The 27,320-nt window shown below is 39.9% G+C and overlaps 1 protein-coding gene across 1 annotated transcript; it reads left to right on the forward strand.

Moving 5' to 3' along the window:
• The first annotated feature begins 1,661 nt into the window (after window positions 1-1,661).
• LOC147795682 (uncharacterized) lies at window positions 1,662-27,233 on the forward strand. The gene is made up of 24 exons (XM_087131453.1): window positions 1,662-1,894; window positions 3,121-3,164; window positions 3,536-3,784; window positions 4,701-4,814; window positions 5,305-5,394; window positions 6,796-7,032; window positions 7,315-7,422; window positions 10,218-10,298; window positions 10,493-10,720; window positions 11,559-11,879; window positions 12,080-12,343; window positions 13,573-13,707; window positions 15,803-15,958; window positions 16,293-16,388; window positions 16,578-16,619; window positions 16,933-17,196; window positions 19,877-20,445; window positions 21,218-21,305; window positions 21,567-21,643; window positions 21,882-21,918; window positions 22,134-22,231; window positions 23,179-23,330; window positions 23,625-23,760; window positions 26,742-27,233. Exons 1-24 carry the CDS (start codon window positions 1,662-1,664, stop codon window positions 26,877-26,879), a joined length of 3,957 nt encoding a protein of 1,318 aa, XP_086987579.1. The 3' UTR covers window positions 26,880-27,233.
• Window positions 27,234-27,320: the final 87 nt, after the last annotated feature.

A 27,320-nucleotide genomic window follows, 5' to 3' on the forward strand; every position in this document is an offset into this window, starting at 1 on the left:
CCTTTAAAGTCCTCCAAAAGCATGACCTGCCGCAACTTAGCAAAATCACTGCCTACACTGCAAGAATTGCACCATCTATCAAAAAGAATCTCTTTCTCACGTGAGAATTCAACATAACTCTGCCTATCCTGCTTTTTGCATTCCTAAATTTTTGCCGATACGCCTCAGGCACTTGCTCATAAGCTTTTAGAATTGCTGACTTAACCATTGCATAGTCTTTACTTTGTTCGACTGGAAGAGCTGAATACACCTCTTGTGCCTTGCCAGTTAAGACACTCTGCAGCATTAGAGTACGCATATCTGATGGCCACTGGAGCCTATCTGCTACCTTTTCAAACTGACCGAAATATTTATCAATTTCCTTATCCTGAAAGGGTGGAACTAAACGGATGTTCTTACTTGGATCAAACGCTGTAGTATGTGAAGTAGGCGTAGACTGCTTCAACTTCGCTAATCCTAATTCCACCTCTGCCTTTTTCCTTTGCTCAATTTGAATTTGAAGCTCAAGTTCTTTTAACCTAATGGCAGCGTCCTCTGAGTAATGACTAGGCTCTACAATTTGAGTTTCTAATATGCCTTCATCGGCAAAGAACTCTACAAGAACAGCCTTCAAGTCTGCTTTTTTCATACTAGCAAGCACAGAAACATTGTAATGTTTAGCCACGTCAAACAATTCAGTGCGCTTCAATGTATTCAATTTAGTCTCCGAAGGAGAGGCTTCAAAGCTGGCTACGAACTTGCTAATATCAAATTTACTTGCCATGATTTCGTTTCCAAGTTAGGACTACGCAATCACTAAATAACATGAAACACAAATCCTAACTCTAAACACACTCAATTGTTGCTACAGTGTCTGATGGCTTCATTCCCGGACGGGCCCTCAATTCTGTTACGTGCGGAGAATGCACGGCAGAAGAAAAATCAAAAGACGGGAATCAGGACACTAAAACATACGAGCAAAGGACAATAAAGGAACTAATTTGGAATAACATTTAATTATTAACTTAAATGAGCAAAGCAGTAAATTAAAACAAAGTATATCTAGTGGTTTGCTGCAACTGAAACTTCTCATGCGAGAACATCGTGAATTTGAACAGTCAAAAGCATAAAAGGAAATTATTTACATTAGCACAGCCAAGCAGAATTAATTACACTGAAAATTAGCAAGCCGGCAAAACAAGTTAATATGCGAAGAGGCAAATTATATTCGGCCGAGTATGATTACCTTAAGGAGCCAACACAAGAACAGAAGAAAATTAGGCCCCGCCCAGTCAGTGCCATGGCTCAAAGGGCGCGGTCGTCGGGCCAAGCACCTCCGCACTCCGCGCCAGAACAGCCCAGTTCAGACAGGCAGGTCAGTGTCGATCCCCGAGATTCGGCTTCCACATGGAGCCACGACACTCCAGGGTCCACGGTCCCTCAGCGGTGTCAGCCTTGGCCACGGTGCGGCAGTAATCGAGGCGTAGACGACAAGGAGGTGCTGACCCAACGCCAGCTATTTCGAAACGCACATGCTAAAAGCATATAGGCACTGACTGAGAGCGAAATCAATGACTACGGAGTCTTTTTCCACACGTACCTTTTCAGGGAGACACAAAAGGATTCGGATCAACTGGGATCGTAACAGTAGCTAGGTCGGTACTACGTGACAGACCTTGACTATGCCGACGAGGCCCTTCTGTCATTCCCGCGCCGAGACGGTGGGCGCGCTACACGTGTTTGGCGAGGAGGCAACTAAGCTTGGTCAACGAGTCAACTACTTGAAAACCAAACTGATGCATGTATACGACGGCCATCCATCCAACCATCCGTCGTCACTGGAGCTGAGAAAGTTGGATTTGTCCAGACATTTCGTCCACCTGAGATCTGAGTTCACCAACGACGGCAACCCCGAGTAGGAGATCAACAGACAACGAAGACTTGCCGCTGGTGTCATGAGGAACCTGTGGAGACCTCTGTGTGGAGACGACGTGACATCTCTCGCCGAACCAAACTGCGTCTGTACTTGGCTTTGAGTCTCGCGCCCTTAGGAGCATCGAGGTTGTCTTTCGGCAAGACCATGTGTCAAACGACGAACTACACCTCAGCACTGGTCAGATAAACGTGTTCCGTGTCCTTGCCCAGCAGATTTAGGTGGCTTGGTCACATTCTTCGTCGTCCTACTGATCATTCCACCGGAGCCGTTTTCGAATTCGACCCAACTTTACATTTTTTGACTGGAGGCCGTTATGGCATGGAATTTAGTAACAGAATCTTTGTGTAGATTTATTTGTGCTTCGCAGATGCGGTATTTGTCAATGGTAATTGGACAGTGGTCGCTCCCTGCTCAGTTCAGTTACTTTTGGAAGCTATGCCAGGGGAAACTAGAGCAAACTGTATGATGTATTAACCCTCAAATCCGGTATTGTGACAAAATGAAAGCACACTTCTTTGCAAGAATGACTTACAGAGCAAGTTTATAATGTTCTTGTAATGTGTTTCTACGACCATGCGGAAATCGGCATCAGGTAAAAATTCAGCGTGATGGGGGAATATATCACTATATAGTCACAGACGTGCCGGCTCCACGATCTCACCTGGGATGAAGTGAATTTAAACATTCCAAATATTAGAGACTAGCATTGACTAAACACTTGACTCACCCCGACTTTGTCACCTATAATGGCTCATATCACCACGTTACAATGACTCGGTTCGAGTCACAAAATATAATTTTGTTACAAATATGCATCAACCACTGTTTTTTCTTTTATTGTATCATCTTTCAACCACCTTCTTGTACGCAAACTATGTCTCGTTTCGTGAGGTAAGAATGCAGTGCGTCGTTTAGTTCCCTCCTGTGAGCTACGGGGATTGTGCAAGTCTTTGTGAAATGAATGAATCTATCATAATGGTGCAAAATCATTGGATAGCCCTTGCTGTGTCAGTGTATGGTACGTTTGTACGATACTTCAATGTTTTGTTGCCCCCACATCCACTGGATATGTCACTTGATACGTCTAGGATGAAGGGTTAAACTCAGACGGTTTCATTCCCTAGTTGAAATGTTTTGGGTTGGGTGCATGGGTGTATTAAAGGTTAGGAATACATAAGACTTTTCCCATTGGCTGTCTTCTGCAGATTGGGCGAGGAGCCCTCCAGAACTCCGTGTTTCTTGCAGGCCTGTAGGATCTCTTTGTCATCAATGTCCATGGGGATTCCAAGCTTCCTTGTTTTTGGTTGTTACGACCCACTGGTTTATTTTGTTGCCTGGACTGGAGTAATGACATCTAATTACAATACCTCCTCGCAGCACGCGGGGTTTGATATGAACTGTGCAATAACTGTACAGTTTAATATAAGTCACTCTGTTGCCATATCTCGACAAATCAGCATTGATAATTCATGTTTGCTTAAAGATAAGTCCCTAAGACCCACATGAAAAAGAATGTTTGATTTCTGAATTCACACCCAATCATTCTGGATCCATAATTAAGTCCCATGTGTATTTTCCTAGTAATTTGAATGAATGCTTTTTTTTTGCATTTCTTTGCAGCCCACCAGTTAGAAAATGGTGTAGTACGCGCTGGTTTGAACTTTAATCACACCTTAAACCGCGAGATAGGACGAGTGAGTAGCGCTCAAGCTACTGGCAGAGCAGTGGTGGATTTCACTCTCAAGCCGTACGTTACTGCACAATACATCAGTGTGAATATTATTCGTATGGGTGGACAGGCCATTGCCCAGTTGACTGAAGTTATGGTGGAGGAAGCAACGACGAAGTTGAAGGACGCAATACCATCAGGTTGGTAAAGATTTGCAGTACCAAGAGGGATTTGTAATTTTTGATCAATTATAAAGATTCCAGGGCAAGATTACCTAGTGTAGGAGTAACTTAAATGAAAAGATACTAACATTCTAAATATCTACCTAATGGTTTGCCCCACTGTGTTTCCCTTTGATGTATGGTTCCTTATTTGTGATTAGTTAAGCACTTACAGGCCGTCTGTACTAACACGGTCTGCACTAACATGTACATTTATTTATAGTGTTTTCTGCCGTGAAATTTATTTTGCAGTCTTGCGGAAAGTGGTCGAAGGCTGGTCTACGTAAGAGGTCTTGAAAGTTTTTTCTTACACAAATGGACAATCGCAAGGATCGGTCCTATATTCAAATCCTATTGAAAACGTTCATCTTTAAAAGTTATCAGAGGTAGCTCCTTCTCTTATGTCGTTCCATTTGTTTATATTTTTCTTCTGAGAATTCGAAGTAGTTCATTTCCAGTTTATAGTATATCTTAGCCCATTTTTTATCGTTTTGTCTGTATTTGTCCTTCCTTGTGCTTCCTATATGATGTGATGTTAGTCTGGTTTGTCAGGTTTTCGTAAAGCCATTTCTCTGTGAAGCATTTCTCTATACAGTTGTGGTGATAGGTGTACATACACCTGGTGGAACAATAACAGTTTTCCTTGAATTTCACAACTTCACTCATTCCTACTAACTTGTCATTCCACGGGGACAAGCAAGATGGGTCTCTGCTTAGTGTACAAGGTCTATGCGTCGCATAAAAATACCCAGAGACATAATTGTTATGATTCATATTCATGTTTACAAAAAATCATCTTGTAAATACTCCAACCCTAATAGTTAAAAAAATAGTTCAACAAGCAGGTCTCGAAGTCCGACAACTAAGGTTTTTCATATTTCCTAAGGTACAAAAGTCTTGAATCTATCTGGCCGTCCAAGTAGTCAGAGTTCAAGCTTCAGTAGCTGGGACGCAGAAAGAGCAGTGGATGGAGTCGCACAGTATGTGAGCCCATACTGCAGCCAAACGAGTAAGGCTGAACTTATTTCTCCAAAGAAATGTAAATAGAAATCATTCAAAGGATAAACTTAGGATGGCTTAGCTTATCAAACCTAGGAGAGGCTAAAATATTCACTTTTTACATTAACTTTCTGATGTACTGGACGTAAGGTATTTATATATTAAGCTCTTTTTGTGTAACAATAAAATTTTTACATGAAAATGTAAGTTAACTGTCGAAGTATCAGCTGTATGCCTCTAATAACTGGCTAAGCTCTGAAACATATTTTGCTCCAATTAGGAAATATTCTCGATTATCAATTTTTGAAATCCATGTCGATACCTATCATTGGTAACGATGTGGATATGGATATGAACTGATTGCCAGATTGATTTCAATTTACTGATATTTGTTCTGGGTATCACACTCGACGTTGAACGCCTTTGCTTCGCTGTGAACTACTTTCATTACGAGGTTTCTTACGTTCGGTATTGGGATCTTGTGAAATGGTTTTTCCCAGGTACACAGCAGAATCCTTGGTGGAAGATAGATCTGAGATCTCATCACTGCATCAGTAAAATCGCCATCAGGAATATAGATGATCTGAGTCGTAAGTTGCACAGTAGGCATATTAATTTGTCTACAATGATTGTGATGACCTGTTAAAGGTGGTGTGAAAAGGTGGTGTTGGTAAAAGCCTGAAAATCAGACTGCATTATAATCCGGAAATATCTTACATGAAAGATAGTACATAACAGTCTCAATCAGTCTGTAAAATATTTCCACCCACAATGCTGTAGTTTTCGAAAAAACAAAAATTTGTTTTCCTTTGCTACGATGGTGTGCCGACCATCGTAATACAGTTACTTTCACTTCGCACATCCTTTATCAGGCGCCAATTTTCGTATACTTGTATGTAGTGTTTGAGGTGTTGTGTGAGTCTCCATTGATGAACAGATAAACCTAAAAGCAGCTAAAAATATATTGACAGTCTTTCACCAAAACCGCTGTGAACTGAAATTATAGAAACCTGAGTGGTATAGGCGTAAAGTAGAAAGTAAATTGGATCCGTGTGAAGTTGAAATTTATGGAAAGTTTTTAAACTGGAAAACTTTGCTAATTAAAATCACCACGAGAGAATAATGGTATGATTCAATATGGCGGCTGTTTCCGAGCATGATAATTTTCGTCAACACAAAGTTTCCATACTTTAATCCCCCTATTTTAAGACATAATTCTTTTTACTTATAATAATTAATGACTCAACTATGAATGGAGTTTTAGACTTTCATCGACGTGTGAACTGACATGAAAGTGCCGTTATAAACACGATCGCGCGCACGTGAATTATCATAATAGGCCCACTCGTTTCGATGTCACGGATACAAGTCGACAGCTGTGTTCCTAGATGACGTTTTTGCCATGAATCCGCAATGCTACATTGTCGAGGAGGCGCATTACTCCAAGGTAGATTCACTGGTTACTCCTAGCCATGGTAAACTGCTCCTTTTTTAAGGGAATGAGAACCTGGTATGTCTGTTTCCCACCTTGACCCTGCGCATTTTGTTTGCTTGTACTACGAACGCCGTTTAATTAATCCAGAGATTTCAAGCAAGATAAACTACAAGATTTAAGCGTTGAAAATGCCGCACTATTTTTCTCGATTTTTCACAAAGCAATTGACTCAAACATGAAACAAGTCAGTGGAATGTAAGTTGCATTGAATATTACACACCGTAATCAGCTTATCTTATGAAATTACGACGAAAAAACCCAATGGTGTACAACACCTTTAAAGCCAGCGAAACAGAAAGGGTAATTTTTTTTCCATCACAAATAGACTGAGATTTTTATGTTACAGTGGCCTTCAGGTGTAGAACTGCCAACACAACATGATAAAGGAATGGAGGAATTTTTGACTAAATTAAACTTTTCGTTGAAATTAGAAATCAGGGCTCGACCTTTATTACTGCGATTCTCACGGTGCAAGTAATCGCGTCTTGCTTTTTAGACACAACGAGGCTGAAATTAGAGCATGCAGTTGCACGTGCTGGCCTGAGCAACACGCCTACTGAAAACGCGATGTGTGGATCTCCAGTGACCCAGTACCAAGCCTTAATCAATGACTGGATTGAATTCACCTGTAATCCATCCAGACTCGCTCGCTACGTTAGCATCGATATCCCCGCCATAGCTGATCTTATATTGTGCGAGGTGATTGTTCTACCGTGTGATCTCCAACCTCCAGGTAAATCGTTTGACTCCCTTACTCTACATGTATCTTAATGTTTCACAGGAAATCAGATTCATGTGTATATGTCTGTGTGCCCATAACGTCATTCGTATCACTGAATGATGTTGCGTTATCAATTGAGAAGTATAGAATCAAGAAAATTTGTATGGTAATTATGAAGGAATTTTTCAGAGCTGTTTGGAATTTTTTTTTGTTCTCTTCACTTATTTCAAAACTATGGCATATCATATTGTTAGTCATTTTGTTCCATTATTTTGCTTATAATTTTATACTCAGCACTCAACTTAACCGAGAAACCACGGAATCAAAGCTCAACGATAAGTGGACAGGATGCTTTTAAAGCCTTTGATGGGCTCCCTGAGGAACCGTTCTGTAGCGTCACCGGTAAGTTCCAGCTCCATGGTCAGCATCAATCATTCCGAGCGAGCAGCTCCGGAGTAACAACTCACTTGACCGTTTGTGAGTGTCACTCCCAAGTAAACAGCTTCAGATTTGGACGAGTTGTCCTCTGATTAGTGTTCCTATGATGAACATCCCATACAGAAATATCTTAACAGAGGTTGATCATTGTAAATAATGTGGAGACGATGTAAATGATTCTTCCGAATATGTAATTAGTGTGTAAACCGATCCAATGACTCTCTATCATTCTTTTTAAAAACGGCTCCCTGCCCTACGAGACACGTTACACTTTTACCTGAAAAATGACATCAGTCTTCACACAACATCAAAGGAATGCTTTCATTTCATTGGAATCAAGGATTTCAAACAACTTTCCGTAAAATTATTGAAAACAAACTTTTCTTTTAATTTACTTTTCAGTTTTTCAGACTGAATGACTGCTTTTCTTTGACTGTTTTAATTTTGTTTTTGTTCCCTCCTCCTAAAAAGGCTGAAGTGTTCAGTTATTAACTTCCAAAAGTTGGACCGTGGTTTTATGTTGTTCCCCTTTGTATCGATAATTGCGTCACGGGACGCATAATAATGCAGCTCACGCACTCCTGATATATTGATCTATTTTTAATCGTGGCGGCTGAACACACTAATGACGCGCAGGTGGCGTGATCCCTATTTTTTGCGATAAAATTAGCTGGATCATTGTTTTGTTATCGAGTTGTTTAGAGTAACATTATTGTAGGCTTATAACATTTTTACAAAAAGTACATTCCACTGAAAGTCGTTAGTCTTGGGGATATTCTGATTGTTGATTCAGCGGACTGAAGTTACACATGTAGCGTTTCACGGACAACCCTCGCGCTGTTTCAATGGACGCTGGCTGACGAGTCTTCGTCTATCACTTGTCACTCTAAAATCCTCCGAAACACAATTATATTCAAAAGACACCCCGGGAATTCGGAGTATTTATTTGTTGAGGGCTTCCTAAGGGACAATCTTCTTTGATCTAAGCTTAATTAAATGAAATCGCCAGTCACCTTCCAGCCCTGTGTCCTGGTGTCCTTCAATTTGTTTGGTCCGGCATCCCTTACGGGGGAATAACCTTCCCCAACTGCTACTAGTCTTCATTGAGAGTAGTGAACACTGGGGAGAGCGCCCCCACACGCTCCAAGTCCTAACACAGAGGAAGCTCTCAACAACATTTCCTAGTTAAATGGGTAAACACACACTTGTTTTCTACTGATTTGAACAAGTTATTCGGTACCATCCCTTTGGTGTCATAACACGCGAAAGTGGTGGAAATATGACATCAGACCCTTATAATATGGTTGCTTGTCTTCAAAAGAGGATAAAAAAACAGAACACATTTTTATTGCTGATTGGATATGTTTGTCAGATGAAGCCTTTAGTCGAAGGTAGTAATAGCAACCATCCATCCACTTGTGAGTGAATTTAATCTTAATTGTGAGTTAGAGTTTAATTAAGCGCTGCCAAAGTTATCCCGTGGTTTGGGGCAACTTTGGCAGTTTGCTGGAATTTAATGAAAAACATCGAAGATCATTATAGCGAAATTTTACACATAAAAACCCTTCAGGTAAAGTCTCCAGGTGTATTTTTATGACAAACATAGCTTCCATAGAATCATTTCAGAGAACCTTATATCATTTATATAGCGCACTGCGAAGATACGGCGACTACAATCAGGGGGTTTGGCTTGTACCGAAGTTAACCTATCAAAAAGTAATACTTTTCGTCATGAACTTTGAAAAGACCAGTACGTCTAGCTACAGTATGCCTGTGTATCAACACAGTTTATATACAATCACGCTGTATGGGATATCAATTTGCCTACCTAAGAGGTTGGCCTAATGTACAGTTTACTATTGAGGAATACCTACATGTATATGTTGTAAGGGCCTCTGATGTACTAAATACGTTATACAGTATGCTCGGCATGATGCAGGAGACGCCAACCAGCAAATCGTTTCCAGCTAGCCTGTGTTGTAAAGTACGATACCTTACAGGTTGCTATACATAGGGTATTAAACGAAGCCAATGGATGACCTAGGCTTGCTCATTTTTATCGTTCAGTGTAATCAGTTTGAAATAATATAGTACACCCATATCCTACAGTGCACCAGTGAATATACAGTGCCGTTGGCAACAAAACTTATGTTTTAATATTTCAAGATAACTGAATCATTTTGGAAACCTGTTTTTGAATCGGGATGTACTTTGACTTTTCAAAAGAGTTTTTGGGTAGGTTTTGTTAAAATCAATAACCCATTGAAATTAAATAAGTTTACGCAAACAGATTGTATTTCATGACAGTAGGATTGATAAAATTAAGAAAAACGTTTTTCCACCAGTAACAACTGTCAAAATCAAAACGTCTGTGTTCCAATTCAAAGGAAATAAGGCAATCTGTTCATTTTTAATAACAAGGAAATGTTTCTAACCTCGTTGCAGGAACAATGCACTATCCACACTTTTTACTGCCCATAACAGTGTAAGTGTACCAAGATTTCTGCAGACAAACTTTGCACCTTGAACTGAGAATTAATGGCGGGATAGAAGAGCTGTAAAACATCACATAGCCTTCATCAGCTTTGTTCATTTGGGGGTTTCTATAGTTGGGAGTGCTGATGTTGAGCTTTACTTGTCTGCCTTGGCCGTCTTCTGGCGACAAGTCTCCCACACTCAAGTTGGTCAAGTGTTTGTGGTAGGTGTTGTGCCATGCTGGCATCTTTGATGCTCGATGTTGCTGTTGTACTTTTAAACAGATAATGAAGAGAACCCGTGGTGGAGGGTGGACCTGGAGTCAAGTTACTGTCTTGGAATAATCCGAGTCAGGAATACAGGCAGTCCAACAGGTGAGATTCGTTTGTGTTTATTCTCTGATGGGTTCATTTCAAAGTAACACGGAATAAACGATCTAAAATCGAGGATTCGCTGTAAAAACAGAGCTAGATACAAAATTAACAAAGAGATGGTATTCAAAGCAATTTTAATGCCATTAAAAATCAGTAGTGAAAATGAATGTACTTTTTCATCACAGAACCAAACTTGCAGGATGCTGTTGTAAGGGCAGGCCTAAGCGAAGTTCACACCAACAACATCATGTGTGGTACACCAGTGACCAGTGATCAGTCTGTTATCAATGACTGGATAGAGTTTGCGTGTGACCCGCCGGTACTTTCCCGGTATGTTAGCGTGGACATACCGGGACCTGCGAGCCTTAAACTATGTGAGGTGACGGTATCCACATATGATTTTCAACAGACAGGTAAATCAATTCTTATTTAATAGGTGGCTATGAACTAAATGAAGAATGTTTCTGAAGAATCATAGCTTTTAATTAACATGAATTTCATTCGACGAATATTTCAGCCATGATATTTTTGATATTTAAAACATTTGCTCTCGGCATGTTTGTAAGGTTAACTGTAGGACATCAACTCAAAATCTTTGTTTTGGGGTTATGGAAATGTCACTTTTTGGTACGAAAAGGTCCGATGCTTTCCATGAAAAATATGGGTAGATACTGTTCGTTGGTGATGTTTATAGTCCAGATTGTGAACTCCAGAATTCCTTTAGGAAAATAGGTTTTTCTCCTTGGTCTTTGTAATGTCATAATTTACTGAAACAACAAAATACTAAATTAACTGAAACCTATAACAGCAAAATGCCTAAAAGTCTTGTAAATTTTAGTGAGTTTTTGGGAAAATAGTGCATTTTACCTAAGATAACCCCACAATTTGATCACAAAAATGCAAATTCGCATTAGCATAATAATAATAGAAGCACCAAAATACCCGGTAGGACTGCCGTTATTCGGTTGTTATTTGGTGAAGACTGTTATTACCATGTTCACATGAGTTTTGGTAGCAGATATAAAAACAAAACATTCCAATTAAAGGGCCACTTCCTACTCCTATTTGCCGCTATTACGCAATCCAAAGCAAATTCAGATATTCCAGAAAATTTGCAGAAGCTGAACACATTTCAAAAGGAGCAAATTTCCGAGCAAATGTTATGGCGTGAAATTCACTCTACTTTCGAATTTACCGTAGTGCGAACTGACCCTGGGTTAAGAAAACTCATTGTTTCGGTTTTTATAGCAGCGAACGTTGTGGATTTTACTGTGGCTGCAAATCCTGCACTCCTCAGTAACGCTGGAGACAGCGATTCCTCCATCACAGCCTACAAAGGTGCAGAAAACATCTCTGTTGGCGTGTCATTCGGCCGCCAGCTGCCAACGGGAGGGAAGAGCAATGACCTCCCCTCTGGATCAGTGGTACTGGCTGATCCGTCAACGGGATGTGCAGACAAATTGGTCTTACGATTACCAGAGGAGAGTGGAATCGACAGAACTGGTGTCTTCTTCTCTGAGATGATCAAGAATAACACCAGTACCAGGATACATATCGTCATCTTAGCCATAGGTGGGGAATTATCTCAAGACATTCGGTATTAAAGAAGTCAGTAGCATAGTTATGAGAAGTAATATATTCGTGTCGTCCTCGGGTACCGATGGCTGTTGGGTAATTTATGAATACACTTTGAATTTGCCTTCCCATAGTTTCCTGTACCTATATACTAGATGATACATGACACACTTATTCATGTCTTCTCCAAATGTCAGGAAATAACGTTCACGTGCGTCCCATTCAACGAACACAGACAGCAAATATCGGAGAATCCGTAATGCTACAAATGCGCGATGTTAACTCGCCAAGCACCGACTACAGGTGGAGGCATAATGGAGGTGTCATCATTGAATCTTGGAACAACCTTCTGAACGTCACAATTCCAAACGTAACTGTGGAGAGTGAGGGAATATACGCCTGCTTTGCTTTAGATCAGGAAAACAAACAACTGCATGGCATCACGAGACTCATAGTTAGAGGTATGTTTCTGTAGGTTGTACCCTATTTATCAGCTGTGTCATAAATTGTACTAGGATAACATTTTCATCATGAATAAGTGCTAATCCTCTGTGCAGAGAACCAGTAAACAATACAGAAATTACGTTTGCAGTTGGTCACTGTCTAAGTAGAGAATAAGTATACTTTAAGAGTATGCTAAGGTAATACATTCTGCGAAGGGATCTTTGTAACCCATTATACTATCCTTTCCTACATACCTTATAGTAAACCCTTGAATTCTTAAACTAGCTTTAATTCAGAATCGTTCATTTACCTGCTCCTTATCAAATTAAAGAAAAGACCGTACGTGTGAAGTCAAAAAACAAGAAAACTGTATCGGTAACGCGCGAGCTACTACCATTGCATCTGAAAGTATTGAATATAAGTGTTAAATTCTCCTTTTTGCAAAAATTGAAAACCCAGTTCTGCCCTTACGTGGCTCAAAGTTATTTGAATTAGGAATCGTATAGCACTTTTTCCCCTTCATTGCAAACAGTAATAACAAAGAAAGCACACATCTTTTACCTTCGTGAAAACCAAAAATACTGTTTGGTAGTGGCGTATCCAGTAACCCCCCCCAACGGATTTTTACAAATATTTATTTACTTTTCACCCTATGAAAACAACACCAGCAAATAAAAGCAAGGATGTTGGGACCGTGAGTAAGGATTTTGATTTTTTATTCCCCAATATTATATTCAATGATCTCGAACCTCCATTCGTTTTGAATTCGCCCCCTACCCGACACCAAAAGCTGAATACGCCTCTGTAGCTTTGTTGAATTTATCTCAGTCGGGTTAGGAAAAGTTGGGCTCATGTGCATGTGTTTAGTCACAATGATTGCGCTGGCGTTAGATAACGTATTTGATTGGCCAATATCGTCGTTTTGTCAAAAGTGAAGATGTCTTTATTAGACACGTCATGTCTTCGTTGTCAGCAACTCATGGTAATGATTTGGTCGTGGACATATATTGTCAGATTATCTAGCCAGAAGATTTCTAATTATGAGACAGAGGTGTGGATTCCAACGACAATTTATCACCAAACGTTTTGAATTTTTTCTTTGCCCTGTATGAACAAAATATGTGTCATCTTAACATGCCGTTCTGCTTTTCTGCCGAATGTTTAAAACTGTTTTATAGATTTCTCTTCGCCTAAGGTTTAAGGATCATGCAGTACGTTATTATGTGGTTATTTACATAATTATTAGGTTGCCCATTTGGTTTTTGGGATCCACCTTCGTGTCTAAAAACCTGTCGTCGATGCTACAATGGCGGTGTATGTGATGACAAGTCTGGTACTTGTGTATGTCCTCCGGGATTCAATGGAGACAGTTGTGAGCGAGGTCAGTAAAAAGGTACTTGGTAGTAGAAGACGTCAATTATCTATAGTGTTTTATGGCAACAACACCTACGTAGTATTCATTGCTAGGATCAGTATATAGCTTTTTACACGGCTGTAGAGGGAGAATTCCTCTCATTGCTGTTGTCACTGTTGTCATCGCATTTTTTTCTCATGTTAGCCTCTTATAAAGTCTAAAACTGAATAGGTCAGGCTTATGGTTGCACCATGTAGAAAAATATTCCTGAAATGAGTGTGTGGTTCCCAAAAGAACTGATGCTGGACACTCGACGTTCCGAACAGTATGCTCTGTTCGTCTTCAGGTGGGTGACTGATTGCCTGGCTCTGAAGACGCACTGGAGCAGAAAAGCGTGCTGATGGTGGATCTGCTGGACTGAAAGGCTACTGAATGTGGTCACTGATGCGTTTCAGTTTGGTTTAAGGTTTAGTGGAAGGAGGAACTAGTGACCGTGGGTATAGAAGACCCACTGGTCTGGGAGGGTAATATGGAGTGCCAGATAATTTTGGTGTTGGATGCAGCGTCTTGAGGTACTGTGTCGTGCTTGTATATCTCGATTACTTCCCTGATGCGTATTGGGTACCATCTGTTGACTGTTGATGACGTGATCCTTGATACGTGAGTGCTTGACAATCGCAGATTAGTCGTAGTCCCCTCTGCGTCCATGCGGGATGTGTTCTTTGAGTCAGGGAAGCAATCGAGATATACAAGCACGACACAGTACCTCAAGACGTTGGATTTAACATCAACAGCATCTGGCACTCGATATTATCCTCCCAGGCCAACGTGTCATCTATACCCATGGTCACTAGTGCCTCCTACCACAAAACCTTACACCACACTGCCACGCATCAGTGACCACACTCAGTAGCTTTTCAGCCCAGCGGATCCACCATCAGCAAGCCTCCCTGCTACAGTAGACTCATATCATCCTCCCCAGCAGTTGTAACTAGCATCTTCAGAGGCAGGAAACCAGTCACCCTCCTGAAGACGAGTAGAGCATACTGTCGGAACAAAGAGTGTTCACCATCAGTTCTTCTCAGAACCCCACACCCATTTAAGAGATTTTTTCTACATAGTGCAACCGCAAGCCTAACCTTTTCAGTACTTCCACCATGCAAAGCTATTCTTATCAAAGCCTGAAACGTTAACCCTTGATGGAGCGCTTCCAAAACCCTTGTTTAGGAAAACCAATGTGCACAAACAGGGGATTTGTCAACTTTCGTCGTTCAGTTGCCTCTGAACTCTACAACTAAACTCATAAAATGGCATTTTGTTTTTCAACCCTTTGATTTTATGGAAACTTGAAAATTGCTTGGCTTAAAAGAGAAATATTCTGCCAAATATTGACCTATTTCTCTCCAAAATCCAAACTACATACAGATGAGTGCAATGCGGGGGTCTAGTATGCAGATGAACATGATACGAACTGCAGTTTGTGGTAGGCTTTCGGCACAAAACAAAAGTGGAAACAGACCGATATATTTTAAAGATTTTGTGAATAATAAGGAAATGAAGTTAAAACAACAATCTACTTTTACGAAAGATATTAAATCTAACATATACTTAAAAAAAAACTTCTTCATGTCAACTCAACTGAATTAAGAACCCATCGACTGCAGATATATAAATCTTTGTAACGTTGTACAACCTCGTTTTCATGCAGGCGCAGGACATGAAAATAAGGGCCTATATGAACAAGGAGGCCTGAGATATTTGTCAGAATTGAAAGGTTGTCAATGAAATTCGTTATTTACCTATCTCCAGGTGACCTTTGCAAAATATTACTCGAAGAGGACTAAGGGAAAATTTCAACATGAGTGCTTCATGAGGTGGATTTGGTTAGAAATCATTCTTCCCAATATTATCGAACGTGATAGGATGGCCCCAATGTACCAGTAAATTCGCCATAGGCGGACCGCAGAAGGGTTCTGTAAACTTGCTGCGTGACCTTTTACTTTGAGGCAATGCAAGAAAGTTGAGCGAATTTGTAACCAATAAAGTGGAAAGAAATGAAAGGCCCATTGTAAATTTACTGTGACTGTCTTCATCGTGATGTGATATTGTATGGATATCGCAGGTCATGGTCGTCATATGTTTGGCAAGACTGCTGATCAGCGATGTTCTAGCAGCACTGATCCACACCACGACACTTGCCGGGGGCGTTTGTTCTGTCTACCAGACCCTTATGGATGCTCCTGTGCTGCAGGTTACAAAGGGTTAGACTGTATGGAAGGTATCTAGTTAATAGATGTACTTATGTCATTTTCTAAAAACAAGGGGATTTAATCTGTGTGTGACAGGAATGCAAGTTTGGGGTTGGAAGTTAATTGAATTATAAAACCACTTGTTTAAATACTCTCTATGCTGTTTGTCTTTGGTTCTTAAGTCTGCGTTTATGTATCTGAATGAAGATCAGGAACACGATAACATTTCCTAAGCATAAAACGTTTGTGAGAATAGCAATCAGTTTTTAGACACAATGACCCCGGGGAAAAATGTTTTATAATAGTTCAGGATTGAATTCCTTATCTTTTTTTGTTATGTCCCTTATCAATGTCAATTGTTAGACTGTGATGATGGGACGTTTGGTGCAGATTGCAAGCAGACTTGTCACTGTGCTCCAGGAGGGACGTGCAGTAAAGATACAGGAGAATGCAGCAATGGTTAGTGGAGATACTCCACATTAATTTACATTCAAATGTTAATTTATATTATTTTAATTCATATGTTTGCATGATTAATGAATAGCAATTAAATCTATTGTGGGAAAAATTGTGATGTTACTGTTACAGCTCATGTCAGATTTATTTGTTTGGACAAATTGAACTTTGTGTTGGTGTTTGTTCTGTCAGGTTGTACGGCATCCTTTTTTGGAAGTAACTGTCAGTGTTCAAGTAAGTTGAATCTACAATCAGTCAACAAAACGATTTTACAGCTGTATTTATCCGAAAAGTCATTGGAAGGAAAGTAGTTGGAATGAGACTACGCCCCCCGTAGTTTTGCCATTGGAGCGGACGTTTCATTTTCGTTTATAAAGTATTCAAGGCTTTTGTGACTGAAACATTTTATCAAAATGACAGAGCCTTTGCAGCTTTGAAACCCCTAAGTATCTGAAAGTTGCAAAGGCTCCGTCAATTTGATTGATACAAATTCTCTAATAACTGCATTGTTTTCATGACGCCTTGAAGCCACCTTTTGCACTCTCAGCTCAGAATGGCGTGCTTGGGCTTGAAGTGAGGTCAGGCGACCCCCATCAACTGTTCGTTAAGTGGCAACCAGATCCATGCGCTTCCGGCTACGAAGTGACAACCAGGAACGAGGGTGAAGACATTGTATCTCAGGAATTGATATCGGAAAACACTTACCATTTCGTCACTGGTCTAGAGTTACCATTGAGCCATAGACTTTACATTCTACCAGTCTACCCAGAAGATAAACGTGGACCTGAGGTGACATTTCCACAAGCAACCAGTAAGACCACAGGTTTATGAAGTAGGAATCAATATCATAGGCTGTTTATTAATCCGCTATTACAAAAATTACAAGACATTATTCAATTTACATGGCTGAATGTTTATCTTCTGACGAATAGCTAATCAATTCTCAGTTCGTGACATTTTCAAAATACATATATGATTTGCATTTTTCATCCTGTGACATTATTTCTGTGACATTTAGGTCAAGTAAAATTTCATGATCTTTCATTAATTAAACCAGTGCCTTCAGTGGATTGCACAGTGGTTCCTGCCTCATCAGCAGCAGTCGCTGGGGGAATTGGAGCTGTTGTGATCCTGATCCTCTTGGTACTAACCGCTATTGTGCTTTATAAAAGGTAGGTCTATTGAATAAAATTCATAAGGCGGGACTGACAACCACGAATTGCGACAAATATGGTACGCTTGAAAATATGGCTACTCTTGGATACCAAGGCATTTCTAAACACAGTTCTAAAGTTCTGAAATGCAAAGACATCGAAATGACTAATACTGAAATTCATTCATCCCAACTACACACTTTTGCTGGAGTTATTGTCGTTGCTGAAACAGCTTACGAATGGGATAACGAGGCTCATTTTAACAAGAAGAAGAGATTACACAATATGGTAGGCCTAATCTCTGCGACATTTAAAAAATCCGCAGAGATAAAAGGATCCACATATCCCCAAATATCGTCACAGTTTTCACGAAGAGACAATTTCCCATTGCATTGCAAAACATAGGTTTTGAGAAAAGCGCATTTGAAGTTGGTCTCTTTTTCAAACACTGAATTTCGTAGACTTTAGTGTTCCTTTAAATTCACCAATGCTACTCCATGAAAGAGGGGAGTTACATGACGAAACTACAAAACAAATTTTTGTAGAGGTTAATTAATTAAAGTTGTTTATTTTGTAAACAAACAAGATTGTCTGTTCGTAAAATCCTAAGATTTGTACTTAAAATTGTGTCTTCGTGAAAACTCAACACACAGTACACGCTCTCGCTATAGCGCGTGTGCCAGGTGCAACATTGTTACATTTGTTTACATTGGCCGGAGTCAAATTGTCTCTTCGTGAAAACTGCAAAACCAGTTGGGCCCATGGTTTTGATCTTTTTGCAAACGTTATATTTATGGAAGAAAAATTAAATCTTCGTGAAAACTAAGAAAGTAGTTTAGTTAAGATAAACGTGATTTGGGTGATTCAAGCAGATTTGGTAAAAAATGATTACATTAAAGTTGTACGCAGTGCAAATCCTAGTTGATTTTGCCAAAAAACCAGAAACTTTTAAAAAAATCATGATTTGGGGGTTAAATTGTCTCTTCGTGAAAACTGTGACGATATGTTTATAACTTTTTCCAATGATTTCATGTAATCATCATGGCAGGCATACACCACAAGCCTGTAGACTCCCATTGGCTAGACCCCAACCACTGCAAAGTAAGAACGTTTGAACGATCAGTATCCCAGAGACGCGCATATGACCGGGAAATGACCTGGTAGTAAAACATACCTGCCTCGCAGATTGGAGTTATTTTGGGGGCGTGGCTACAAATGTACTTCCACAGTAGCATAATGAACCTGGGGGATTTATTGACTGCCATGAAATAGTCGCACAGGTTCAGGCCTGACCGGGGACTCCAGAAATTGAGGTGGTGATGATTGTCTCCGCGTGCAGAAATGTTCCCCCTTTTGGTTCCAAGGGTTTTAAACTCGTTGAATTATAAACGCCCACTGTTAAGTAAAAGAAATAGGTGAAACATAAAGCCAAATTGTTTATTTTGATGTTTCTTGTGGGACAGGGAGCTTTGTGATTAAATCAGTTCATAAAATCTCTGAAATCCTGTCCAGTTGTTTATACGAAAAGCTTTTACTTCAAATGTACGTGAAAACTGAGAACGTTTTGTGAGGGTCATTGGTTTTCCCACTAGTAGGAAAAGCACACGGTCAATAACAAAGGCTGCACGCCCATTAGCATCAATACAATCACAAAGACAATGGGTACCAGTTTGCGGCTTTGAACTTAAGAAATCGAGGATCAGCCTCTTTCAGAAAGTACATGCATCTAGATTTGTTTAAATCTTTCTCCAGGAAGTAGTTCCAAAGGGGCTTAATCTAGCAGAAAAGTGACAGTTGATTAAAAGCGGAAAATACTTTAAGAAATTCATTGCACGTACAGCTATATTGACATATAGAAGAATTTTCATCGAAGTAGCCTCAACTGATTTAACCTTTCGATTAAAGACCTTTTAGGAAAGACCTGCATGGGATTCTTCTCCTTTATAAATCGCCTTTCATTGACAATAACAGATAATGACTAATTCCTTTTGATTTTTTTTATAGAAAAAGACGTCTAGAGAACGGGCTTCATGACGTTCGTAGTGATGCTTCGCCGCAAAAGACAGATCAAACTTTTGAACCAGGTAGGCTTCTTATCAATTTTAAAGGAGAATGAGTCTAACAGGGCCGTAAAAAGAAAAGACACTCAGACTTTAGGTGTCTTTTTATGGTGATACAGTCAGTTGTTTGGTTGAAAGAATTTAAATATGACGAATGGCTCAAAGCTCTTCTACAAGATTTTTCGTAGCGGCATATTTGGAGTGCTGTCTCAATCGCAAATTCTCCAAATAGGCCGGGTATCAAATTGTAAAATGTTTAACGCAATCTTCTTTTTAGATATGCCCTATGAGGTTCCACAGCCCGTCCCAGAACCAGCACCCTACATGTCTCTAGACGATGGTGTAGTGAGCATAGAAACCCCAGTTAATACACCCAGAGCAAAACCTCACACTTCTCAAACATCAAAGATTGAAACAGCTTATGAGGTTCCTGAGCCTACTGTGGAACCTTCCGCGTATGCATCCACCAACGATGAATCAGCAATCGAGTCCTCAACAGGACCACATGAACGGAAACTAAAGTCCAAACTTCTTCCTAAACCACCCACCTCTCATGTGGCCGCCTCTGACACTGATACTTACGAAGTTCCACAAAGCGCAACGTATGCGTCTATAGACGACAATGGACCGGAAAAACCTGCGCAGTCCGTCGAACGCACTCCAAAACAAACATCGAAACCAGACTCACTCCTTGCTAGATCACAACCAGTGAATGGAGGGGATATAAACGAACAGCTTGTGCAGAAGCTGTTCAGCCGAATTTCGTTGGTTCGTGTGGACAAGCTTGCGGAATACATTGACAAGAAAGAGAAAGCTGGTCAGAATGGTTTCCCCGCCGACTTTAAAGTAGGTGGAAATGTAATCATTAAAATGAAGTCTCGTGTGGTTCAGCAACACTTAGCCTTAGAGGGAATAATAGGTCAGGGTCACGTAGTTTATAGAGAGGGGTGCGAACGTTCGTGATCACGAATAATAGTTAGTTTTTCTTAAGCCTGGCAAATTTTGTTAACGCCTGTTTTAAGACAAGGGGGTTGGTATTTATTATTTTTTGACTGTCAGAACAGACAAATTGGAAATGAAATGGAACATTGACCAGGGAGAGGCACGAACAAGCAAAGCGTAGGACGGTTCTGTTGCCTCGGTGATAGATCTAAAACCACACAAATGCCTGCACGAGATTGACACTGCGTGCATACATCGAAACTGTCTTAAGTTAATTCCAGTACAAAAGGTCGGAAAATTTAGTCCAAGCAAAAAAAAAGCCCGGAAACATACAAAAATAAGTGTCACGAAAAAGGAAAGAATTGGCGAAGAAATAATGCCTCTTGGTGAAAAGAAATTCCTATCATGGGTAGGTCTAAGTTGTTTGTTTAAAGAATGACGATTTGTCTTAAAGTGCGTCTTTATGGTCATTGGATTTGTGTTCAAATGCAGTACTCCATTATCTTCGGGGGGGTTGAAACAGTTGTTCTTGAATTTCTTGCAGAGGTTTGATGGTACGAGTAATAGATTTAAGCAATCAGCTTAAAACAACCAAATCAAAACCCAATCAAGCCGACCCAACAAAGCTCAACAGAAATCTAACCAATGAGACAACGTTTGATATTTCTTACTCCAGACTCTTCCAGATGGCCAATTACACCCAGCAACTGTGGCAGTGAAACCGCAGAATAAAACAAAGAATCGAGATGCAAACCTCCTTGCCTGTAAGTGCCGGCCAGTTTCTTAACAGTCATTGCGCGAAAACGAACAAAATTGACCTTACTAAGTATACGTGAAGTCATATTCCTGCGCTATTTTGGACTCTGTTTTTGAAATTGTACTTCTTCTAGATATCTTTGTGTCAAGTTCTAGTTACATCACAAGCTTATAAAAATATGCACCATGGGAAATGTGATTAAACTGCACATAAATCTAGGATGGGCAGGGTGTGATATCACTGCTGTTTGTCATGTTTTCGTTTATAGATGACCATTCCCGAGTCGTGTTGGAGCCACTGAAGGATGACCCTCATTCGGATTACGTCAACGCTAACTACATCGATGTGAGTTAAAAGAGACTTGTATACAGTACTTGGGTGACTTAAACATATCTGTCGGAAATAATCGCATTAATGCCATGTGTTATGATCCTCTGGCCTGGATCCAACATTGCCTACGTTCTATCTTATTTTAATAAATCTTTGTGGAATAAGTATGTTTGAATGATTGTACCTGCATTTAGATAGGTAATTTAGAGTCCACACATAACGATTTGAACGTAAATGTACATTTTTATTTCAGGGATTTCGAGAGAAGGACAAGTATCTAGCCAGTCAAGGTAATTTGTGTGACAAGTTACTTTTTAGTGTTTAAACTTGATAACAGCTTTGATTACTTTGTGTTAGTGTCAGTCCTGGAAGAATCAAAATCTGCAACTGGTTCTGTCGACAACCTGTCACAAAACTCACTCACCTCTGTGAGTGAGGGAGACATGACAGGGCACATTTATTTAGAAGAAAAAAATTGTCTATTCAAAACAATGTTTTCTTAAAGAACCTACAGAGCCAACCACTGGAGATTTCTGGCGTATGGTGTGGCAGTTGAATGTGGATAAGATTGTTATGCTAGCCAACACAACGGGAAATAACAAGGTACGTTAAGGATATCGCCGTGATTATTTTTTGTCGTAACACGTTTGAATTCTAAACTGTAACATTAGGTGCATCAATCGAAGTTGGACAGTGAGTCTTTCACAAAAGGCAATTCGAAAGATATGAAGTTTCTAACTACATTTACGGTTGTAGTCCTCCCTCTGAAACTTTTCAAAAAAGGTGTGTAAAATGAAAAAAAGTATCATTAACTCTGGCTCGACAGCGCAACAGACCACTATATCAAGAGGCTTTCTCAACAATAGCACTTTCTGGGCTTGTAATTGTTTTTATACCGACAGCCTCAGAAATGTTCAAAGAGGCTGCACTTTTTTCACATGGTTTGGTAAACTTGAAGTCTTTTAATCGGTTTAGATGGGTGTCAAAGCAAAACGACTTGTTGCTCAAGCTTGGACGTAACTTAAGATCGGTGTTTCTCATTTGGAAACAATGTATTCAGCTTGATTACCAGCAGTATTGGCCTGATTCCGAATTTACTAACTACTCTGACATCACCGTATGCATTATCAAAGAAGAAAAGTTTGCTGATTATACAATTCGAGCTCTTCAGATAAATAAGGTAAGATATCACCATTTATAATAAAGTAATACAATAAATATAACATTATTTTTAATTTGTTGGTTACCCAGTCTTATTCATAGTTTGACCTCCAGTTTGATAGCAGTATTTGTTATTTTATGCGCAGGGAGATACTTTCTGGATAGTCTCAATTTTACCCACATAGCTACTCATTTGTATCCTCTTGAGAAATAATTTTGTCTGCAATCAGATAAATAAAACTACGGCAATTAAAATTTCCAGGCATCATATAAAACACTTCAATGAAATTTTGATGAGGTTTTAACACCTTTTCTTTTGTATTCATAAGTTAAAATAAGGAATTCCATAGTAAAAGAACGCACTCTTTTCAAATTGTTCTTTTACCCAGTTTTTCAGTACAGGAAAGAATAGACAGGTGAAGCAGTTTCACTTCAACGCTTGGCCAGACACGGAGCCACCAGAGCACCCGGGTGCTTTGGTGGACTTCATTAGCGTAGTAAACAAAGAGCCGCACCAGGGACATATTGTTGTACACTGCAGGTATGGAATGTGTAGGATTTGCTGTCATTAGGAAAAAGCCAGAATGACACTTTAAACGAGAACTTTTTCTAGCCCCATGGTTTGATTTTGTGAGGTTTTTTAGTCTGTAAACTATTTCTTTTTAAATTGCCGTTTTATTTAAAGGCAGTGTTTAATGCAGGTATTAAAGTTGATCTTGACTCTCGACAGTACTTGACAAATAACCGTATGTAAGTCACAAGGAGGGACAGCGTCTTAAATATTTTCACAACAAAATGTTCTTCAACCATAATTTGTTTTTTATCTTCCACATAGTAACGGCATTGGCCGCACAGGGACTTACATTGCTCTGGACTCCATGCTAGATCAGTTGCTGGAGGAGAGAAAAGTTGATGTCCTCAGCTTCATCTATCGAATGCGACAAAAACGAATTAATATGGTGCAAACTCTGGTAAGAAACAAAGTGCTTTGAGCTTGATGCAACAACAATTAGAAGCGCATATTGCCTAAAAAATCTAGAATTTAGACTGAAAGCGACACAGTTTCCGCGCTTTGTATTTATTTTTATGACAAAAGACAATATTTATGTATTGAGCCAGTACAGCAACATGTCTTTGAAAAGGACTTGAGTTTTTTTGTCCAGGTTCATTTGATTGGCTTTTGACTTGACCAGGACTTTACATATTGTGACGAATGAAGCAAACTACGGGGCAGAGAGAGACACGCTTCCCCATCGCCTTTGTGTTGGTCATTGCTATACTGGTATCTCGGGAAATCCTTTCAGACATGGGGGGTGTTGGTGTGACAATAAGCTGAAGTGTGTATAGGGATTGGACTTGTTGGGGGTACACCTCTGTCCCATTTTGTGCCTGGTATATATTGTGATTGCGTTTTAGAGAGTTGCAAGGATTTGCCATGGGCTCGAATAGAACTCCAGATATGAACCTTTTAGCGATGAGTGACACACAAGGCTTATGAAATATTAGTATCCCGAGTTGAAAAAAAATACGAGAGGTTCTGTGTCTGTTTGCAACAGAACATTGAGCTTTTTTGCTTATCATTGAAAAGGCCATCGTTGTGATTGCATATCTGCAAAGTTTCATTCCGCTGGGACATAGGCTTTTGGAGATATAAGGCCTTGATGGATACACCTTTAATGTCACATGACTTGTCTACTGACGACGTCGTCATCCCATGAGGTCAATCACAGATCCCCTCCTAGATATCTGCTAACTTTCAACACGCAGTTCCATGTACTCCAGGAGATATGGGGCCTTAAATAGTGCACCTTTAATGTCACGTGACTTGTCTCCTGATGACGTCATCAGGCAAAGTCAATATACCTCTAAAGCGCTCCCTTTTCAAGTTATCTGCAAGATTTGAAGCCAATCAGACATAAACTTCAGAGGATATAGGGCCTTGAAGTGTGCGCCTTTAATGTCAGGTGACTTGTCTCCTGCTAACGTCATCATCACATAAGGTCCATGTGTCTCTAAAGTACTCCCTTTTCAAAATATCTGTAAGATTTAAACCCGATCAGACATGTACTGCAGGAGATATGGGGCCTTAAAGAGTGCACGTTTAATATCACGTGATTCGTCTACTGATGGCATAGCCATCACGTGAGGTCAGTTTCCGTTTCTAAACCTTCCCCTTCCTAACTCTCTGCAGGGTTTCAACCCAATGGCACATGTACAATGCAATAAATAATACAAAACCTTATACATACCGCGGAAAAGGCACAGATTAGATTTTTAAACATCTGTCCCTTGCTTTGGCTTTGCATACCATGCGATCTGCTCTCGGCAGCACGTGGTCGGCATTTTGCCAAGTCCCAAATGTAGTTTATACCCTACGCGCTCTGCGCCGTATATGTTGCAGGCAGGTATTGGGCGTCCGCTCACAGACACACTACTTGCCCTTACACAGCAATACTTGTGGGGTATTTCCTTTGTTCTCGCGCTACCATTTACACATGGGGCCTTGTGAGGTACCGGAACAATGGGAAGTACCCCACAAGGCCGGTTTTTACCAAAATTGGTACCCCACAGTAATTTCACGAAACTGATATTTGGAAATAACTCAAAAAGGGGAAATTTGTGATGGGTAAAAATCCGACGCAAACTAAAGTGTTTTATATAAGGGACATACGGTCGAAATTTTAACCCAGGAAAGTAAATTTGGTTTAAATTGGAGTGATTTGAAATTATCGGCATGTTGTGTGGAAGTTTTGTACATCTGCACAGAACTGTGCGAAATGGGATTTCCGAGTTGGCAATTTATATTTTAAGCGGTTTTGTCGGCGGTGCTTTACGTGTGTGAAAAAGTACACCAGTTATGCACTTCATGCAGCTGACTCCAATGTTTTACCTTTTATCTCGTGCACAATTCACTTATATCTGGTACGGTTGATTTTGTTACCAGATTTTGAAGAATAAAAGAAGTTTTTATTGTAACTTCAGGTCTGATGACGTCATCAGCCCCAATCTTCACACACGTGTTAACAGGGTAAAAATGATCATCTACACCCATTTCAGGCAATTCGGACAAACGTCACTACAAACATTTATTAAAAAATTATTTCAGGAATTTTTAACCCGTTGCTAGAGGGCGCTTGATAATTAGGTGATGTCTCCAGTAGATGATTTGAAGGATACAATACCCTGACAGACTAACTACCTATTACCATTTTTAAACAATAGACCTCTTCCTGTTTCGACCGGAAGGAAGGGTCACGTGATTTGACCCACACGAGATAAACTCAAGACCACATTTTTATCCTTCCACTTGCTGCAAACAGAATGCTGCGGGAGGCCACAGTTGATTTTATATGGATTTTTATAAATTTACCGGATTTTTTTAATATTCAATATTTAATTAAAAATAAAACACTTGATGACGTCATCATGGCATAAATAAATCAGTATTATATTCGTTTTATAGTCAGTGCATGCTGTAATTCTGACGACGACCAAAGATTATTAAGGTAACGAAATAGTGCCTCGAAAACGTGTAAAAATTGAATGTGCTGAAATGAATATTTAAAAACCAATAACAAATCACTTCATGACGTCATCATAACGTCATGCTTTGGCATACATCTATGCAATAATGGCTATGCCTATGCGAACTTTGAATGCAGTGCAACAAAGATTAATGCCAAAAGTCCTGCACAGAAAAAAACGCGTGCAAAGTCTGCGGGCTTTGGGCCCAAAATCTGAACCCCCTTCCCATCCTGAAATCCTGAAAATTGAGAAAAAGCCAAAAATAATTTGCACGTGGGCAAAGCAGGGACTGGCGGGCAGTAACTTGCCCCCTGCGCTGGAGACACAAACAGTAAAGACAGATGGACGGACAGGCAAACCTGCTTACAATTCTGTGCTTATAAAAGTCGGTCACCCGCAATTTGTGTTGACAAATTTCTTTTTTTAGGGGCAATACCGATTCATCTTCGATGCTTTGCTTGAGGCTTCCAGGGCTGGAGAGGCTGGAGAGGCTGAATATGTGAACATAAAGAAACGTACTAAGAAAAAGGGGAAACCGTTGGATGTGAAACTGGTCGGGAAGTAACCTAAAGATGTTGAACGTAATCCAAACCTTTCTTTCTGATGGCTCGAAATATTATGACCAATAGACTACGTTTTGTGGGTTTCAGCATTCTAAGTCGACAATTCTGTGTTCTATGAATGTGATCAAATGTTCTAACCAAATCCTAATCTTTGGCTAATGTTTTATGCTGTAAATGAGAGCAAGTGATAAGCCTCAACCTTCAGTTTTGCAAAGTTTTTAAGCAGTGGTTTCGAGACTAAACGGATTATTTTTTTATGAACATGAACAGCCCCGTCTTGCTCATAAAATTGCTCATTGATGCAATAATTAACAAATTTTACTCGTAAAACTGAAAATCCCTCGACATTAGCCATTTTGTACTCACCAATTTCTATTGTTTGACTAAATGCTCATTAAATGACCAATATTCCAGCAAGACAATGAAGGCCCAAGTCGGGCCGC

This window comes from Acanthaster planci, linkage group LG21, assembly GCF_054643075.1.
Source record: "Acanthaster planci isolate LZ-2023a linkage group LG21, COTS_SCS, whole genome shotgun sequence".
Classification (NCBI taxonomy): Eukaryota; Metazoa; Echinodermata; class Asteroidea; order Valvatida; family Acanthasteridae; genus Acanthaster; species Acanthaster planci.